The sequence below is a fragment of the Xenopus laevis genome, chromosome 5L, assembly GCF_017654675.1.
Source record: "Xenopus laevis strain J_2021 chromosome 5L, Xenopus_laevis_v10.1, whole genome shotgun sequence".
Classification (NCBI taxonomy): Eukaryota; Metazoa; Chordata; class Amphibia; order Anura; family Pipidae; genus Xenopus; species Xenopus laevis.
In genome coordinates, this window is record NC_054379.1 from 87,031,135 (window position 1) to 87,037,134 (window position 6,000).

The 6,000-nt window shown below is 39.6% G+C and overlaps 1 protein-coding gene across 1 annotated transcript; it reads left to right on the top strand.

Moving 5' to 3' along the window:
* The first annotated feature begins 173 nt into the window (after nucleotides 1-173).
* On the top strand, nucleotides 174-3,222 carry cst3.L (cystatin C L homeolog). The gene is given in 3 exon segments (NM_001095613.1): nucleotides 174-391; nucleotides 2,406-2,519; nucleotides 3,092-3,222. Coding segments are annotated over 3 exon segments (402 nt in total). The 5' UTR covers nucleotides 174-181; the 3' UTR covers nucleotides 3,170-3,222.
* The last annotated feature ends 2,778 nt before the right edge of the window (nucleotides 3,223-6,000 follow it).

Consider the following 6,000-nt stretch of genomic DNA (forward strand, 5'->3'; position numbering starts at 1 on the left):
AAGAACTGTATCGCGCGGATGACTTGTTTCCTATTTGACTCCCTTTGTTGCAGCGTGAGATGAACGTCTCAAATTACAGTGAGGCGTTCAAAGTACATAATGCCAGGAATCCAGCCCATGTGACTGACAGTATATAACCCCGCCCCTGTGGCGAGTCTTGTAGAAATCCGCTAGTTTAGCAATGGATGCGGCTGTGGTGTTTGTGTTGCTCGTAGTTGCGGCTGGCGCATCGGCATCTCGAGGAGGTATGCTCCTTGGTGGGCAGTATCCCGCCAGTGAGCATGAACAAGGGGTGCAGAAAGCGATGACGTTCGCCATGCAAGAATATAATAAACAAAGTAACGACATGTTCCTCAACACGATCACCAAGGTTAACGGAGTAACCAAACAGGTCTGTATGGGATCTGGGGCGACGAGGACTAGGGAAGTAAATAGGGTGCACTTTATAACTTGCAAGTGGAAACAATTGATTTGTGTGGTTTGATGAACTGCAACTCTCCGACAAGAGGGGGTGTTTACTAACAATGGGCGAATCTGCACTACAGCAGTGGCAGCCAATGGTATTTTTGTTTTTGCGGTATTTCCTTTTGAAGTCTGACCAAGCCGGTTGTTGATTGGCTGCTATTGTTTACAGCCCAGTATTGACCAATGAGCCCTACTGTTCGCTCTCTTCTATGTGTACATCATGGTTGTGGGAAGATGCTGCTGCCACACTGTGAAGCAAACGCACCCAAGAATTCTAACAACACCCCCCCCCCCCACCCTGGTGGGTTTTGTTTTGTTTTTACTTACATTTTAACTGAAAGTTGTCTTTTATAAAACTGGTCTAAATCAGCAACACTAATAATGCTGGTCAGGCAAATCTCTACTGAAACAATTGTCACTTGCCTAGAGCCATCAGGTGGTTCCTTGGGGGTGCAATAATAGATTTGTTCTGGCAGACAAGACACTTGAAATTGATGTGTGCCATTGCCTTTAACGGAGACCAGTCACCCAAAAAAATAATTTCAAATCTTATCATATTTGTCAAGCAAAATAAACTTTAATTACACAATATAAATTATTTGAATCTTTTTTTTTTTTTTTTTTCCTTGAGTCTGGGAATTCTTAATTATAGCAAGCAGGCAGGAGCCATTTTGTGGACACTGTTAATAAGACAAGCCTTGCATCATCTCAGAATCTTGTTTGTGCACCAGAATGGAGGACCTGATGTCCATCCCCATGCCCGGGCTACACAATTAAATGGTAAAGAGAACAGGGGAATGTGTGAAGAGCAGTGACCTCTAGGAAGTGCTGAATGGAAAGTGAAAGTAATTGTCTGCCTCGCCTCTATGGCTCAGGAAAAGAGGCGGGCAGACAATATTTGATTGACAGCTGATATTTTTAAATGAGCTTACAACAGCTATGAACACTTTAATAAAAAATAGAAAGTGGATTTCATGTTCAATTTTAAAAGGTTTTTTATTATACAGATTTTTGTGTCTGGGTGACAGGTCCACTTTAAATCAATTCACTAGGTTACAGCCACCTACTTCAGAGAGCTAATGAGCTCAAGTAATTTTGAGGGTTTACAGAAGAGGAGATTTGTCTATCTGCTGAATCCCGCTATTGCTTACTCTTCCCCTCTACAGCAAAAGCTGAATTTCTTGCTCATTTCTGCTTCCTTTTATGTACCTACAATCCCCCCTTTACATACCACAATCAAAGTTCTACCTCTCTTCCAGTGCATTTTAAATGGGTTCATTTGTTTTCCCCGGTGTGTTGTTGATGGGATGAGTCTAGGCCCATAGTTACATGTATCAACATTTAGCAGAGATTATTTTTCAGTTTGGAAGTAATTTTGTACCAAAACACCCACATCATGTAGTTGTAGAAAAAGCTTTTTTCAATTAAAACATACAATGTAATATTAAATGTGCATTTTGCTTCTTGGGGATTTTTTTTTTTTCTGGTTAAATTTTTGAATCTTGGAATGAATGCTACACTATACTATGTAGTACAGGTATGGGATCAGTTATTCCGAAATCAGTTATCCAGTAAGCTCCAAGTTACAGAAAGGCTATCTCCAGGCCAAACTCCATTTTAAACAAATAATTCCAATTTTTAAAATATCTATTTTACCTAAGAATAAAACAGACCCATGTACTTAATCCTAACTAAATAAATAATGCTTATTGGAGGCAAAACAATCCTATTGGGTTCATGGAGATTCAAAAATACTGAAGGATCCCTTTTCTGGAAAACCCCAGGTCCCAAGCACTCTGTATTATCAGTATAATAATAATAAAAAAAGAACCTATTTTTCCAGCAACAATTGTAATTGCTGTAAGTGTATATAAGTAGACATGATCTGATTATTCTTATTTTAACTTTTTTTTTTTTTTTTTTTTTTTTTTTTTTTACAGCTTGTGTCTGGTACAATCTACCGTATAGATGCTGTCGTAAGCCGGACTGAGTGCAAAAAGTCAGCAGTTGGTGTTCAGAATTGTCCTGTCCACACTGATGGGAACTTTGCCAAGGTATTCAATAACCCTTTAAAATAAAATAATAAAATTAGCATGTTGTAATCCATACTCCGTGGTTTATGCGTCACATGGTTCACTGAAAGTTGTATAATTCTATAAAAAAAAAAACCTCCTCGTAAAATAAGATGTTATTAGTCACCTCGTATAGAAGAACTCTGCCTTTGGCCTTATGCCTTTTTATATGGTTATGAAACTCCATGGTGACTTACAGTATCCTTATATTTTACAATAGGGCATGCATTATTCCCTATATATTCTGTTTCTGGGTTTCATTAATGCTTTAGGAGTCACAATTTGCCCAGCATATAAGGTGTTAACCAACACTTTCTAGTGTAGATGGGTTGGTTTGCTACTTTTTTAATGCCTGCTTAAACATAATTCTTTGAATACAACGCATGATAAAATCCTACAATTTACCATGATGTTTTTGTGTAGTCGAGAAGTCTGCATAAGTCAGGGCTAGCTCTTAAATGTCCTGGTTTTTAAAGTGAAAATTTGAAAGATATTTGTAATATTGAGTTCCTCTTGCTATGGAGCCTTGACTTTTTTTTTATTCTGTCTTGCAGAGTATGAACTGCCAATTTGAGGTGTTGACTATTCCTTGGCAAAGAGAAAATAAACTGCAAAAGAAAACATGCGACTAATTCAAGATCTTCCGTATCATTGATATTGTAACCAAGTTAATCAAGTTATCGAATAATATTTTAAAGCCATGATTGTTTTTAACCTTGCTAACATACTTGAACAAAAATGTAAAAGCAATGTTTGATGCTTACATTAAGAAAAATTTTAACTGGTGAATTTTGAATTGTTTGCAAAACAAACTACAAATAAAGAATTCATTAACTATGGTAGTTGTGCCTTTTTATACAGGAGTTTTAAAAGAACAATGATATACATCAGTCTGTACTTAAACAAAGCCTAGTGCTGTGAGGGTTTGTAGTATATGGTCTCCCTTTCTTTGAGGTACTCTACTTTTTGTTATTTAAGCTCTTGACACTTAAGACATGAAGACAGGGTCGAATTAATGTGTTTTTTTGTTTGTTTTTTTTTAAATTTGAATATACTCGAAATTCCACTGGGGTGTTCTTCATTAAAAAAAAATTGAATATCTTAAACTCGGACGAATTTTACCAACTCGAAAACTCAAATTTGAATTGATTGATGATTTTTTTTTTTTTCTCTGAAAAAAAAAATTCTCTGAAAAAAAAAAAAAATTTAATGTCGGGAAGGCTACTATACTAACATGTCCAAATTGGTCCCTGGAAGTCTCCCATTGACTTATACGTTAACTCGGCAGGTTTTAGGTAACCATAGTCAAATTCGAGTTCTTAAAGGGCCAGAGTATGATAAATCTCAATTTGACCCTTAAAGGACCAGTAACGCCAAAAATTTTTATAAAAAAATTCGTTCTAATACAACGAAAAAAAAACACTAACACAAATTAAAATTTAAAATAGCAAAGCCTTTATTAAGAAATAACTTACAGAAACTCCACTTCCTGTCCTCTTCAGAAACGGCGAAAGGGCGACCATCCATCTGCAGCGCTCGATTTCTCCTCCTGGCTATACACTGACAGCGTGTCCTCTGCCCGATCGCCTTCTCCAGCTCTTCTTCATTCAGCAGCAGTAGGAAGGTGATGTCTCCCGCTCCAGGAATGCAGGCCTGACTGCCGACCCCGTGCCCACTTCGTCACTGAAAAAGAATGCGTCCAAGGAAGAACGCTTCCAGGCTGCTGTTAAAACAACAATCCCGTAGGATTCCTTTTCTCCAAGAGTAACGATCCCTACTCGCTCCCAGTCTCTCGTGGCACCACTGCCTGTCACTCGCCGGGACATGACATTTGCTGGAGACGTTCTGCTTCCACCTTTCCTTCTACAACTCTGCTCGCTCTCCTGTCCCACACTGTCGGCATCTGCTACTAGCTGGACTGAGCTTGGCTGCGCAGAGGAGGGCAGGAGCCTTGAAAGGCTGTTGCGGGGGAGGACGAGCCCCAAACCTGTGGATAGCAGTGTGCAGGGGGGAAGTGATGGCCACAGCTGCCTCTAACCCCTACCTCCCCAGCAACAGCATCGGTATCCATTGTGCACTCAGACTCAGGGGGAGGAATGCAGCCTGGAAGCGTTCTTTCTTGGACGCATTCTTTTTCAGTGACGGAGTGGGCACGGGGTCGGCAGTCAGGGCTGCATTCCTGGAGCGGAGGAGCGGGAGACATCACCTTCCTACTGCTGCTGAATGAAGAAGAGCTGGAGAAGGCGATCGGGCAGAGGACACGCTGTCAGTGTATAGCCAGGAGGAGAAATCAAGCGCTGCAGATGGATGGTCGCCCTTTCGCCGTTTCTGAAGAGGACAGGAAGTGTTGTGTTGGTGTTTTTTTTTTCGTTGTATTAGAACGAATTTTTTTATAAAATTTTTTGACGTTACTGGTCCTTTAAATCTGCCCCTTGTAAAGGAGAATGAAGGCTCCAATCAATTGGGGGGGGGGTGCCAAATGTTACTGCATCCTCCAAGTATAATAATGACTTGCCCGATACCCTCGTCTGGTTCTCCTGTTAGCAGAAAACTGCACTGGCCTGGGGTACGTCATTACAATTCTTAGGGGTGCCCTAACATTTGCCACCTCCATCAATTGCAGCTTTCATTCTCATGTATTCACTCAATTTTTAGTAAACCTTTTCAGCAAGACTCTTATTGTGGGCAGAAATTACAAGTAGCAACTGGATCAAAGTACCTTCTTTGCAAGAGTTGGTATTCTTAAGTGTATAAAATACACATAAGGTTGATGGAGAGAATTGGTCATTACCCCCCCCCCCATGCCTGGGCACTCTGAGGAAGTGCCCAGCTTTTGGGGCAGGAAACGTGTTCGTTCATCGTACTCCCACTTCTTGAAACCACTGTGTATGTTCAAATAAAGCCGGATATTGATATTAATCCTACCGCTCCCATGGATATGTCCGCCTGCGCTGCCAGCTTGTTAAGATAATTGCCCTGCATTAGAAGAGCTATGACGGGTGATTAGGAACACTTAGGCTACCCAGTTGGAGACAACAACACATTCCTTTTGTTGTTAGTCCCACTTTGTATAGAGTTAAAGGAAAACTTTACCCCCAAAATGAATATGTAAGCAACAGATAGTTTGTGTCATATTAAGTGACATGTTAAAGAATCTTGCCAAACTGTAATATATATATCTGAGTCAATTTTGTCCTTTTACATCTTATAGTCATTTACCAAAATTATCCTGTGAACTACTAATTGTAAAAAGTCAAAAAATGTTTTATTAAGTTAGCATATTAAAATAGTACACACTGACACCATATATAACCTACTTAACGCATTTGGTACCCTCCATTATTTAGTCATAGTCTAGTCTAGTACCAGAGGTTTATATGGGGTCAGTATGTACTATTTTAATATGCTAACTTGATAAAACATTTTTGGACTTTTTACAATTAGCAGTTTACGGGATAATTTT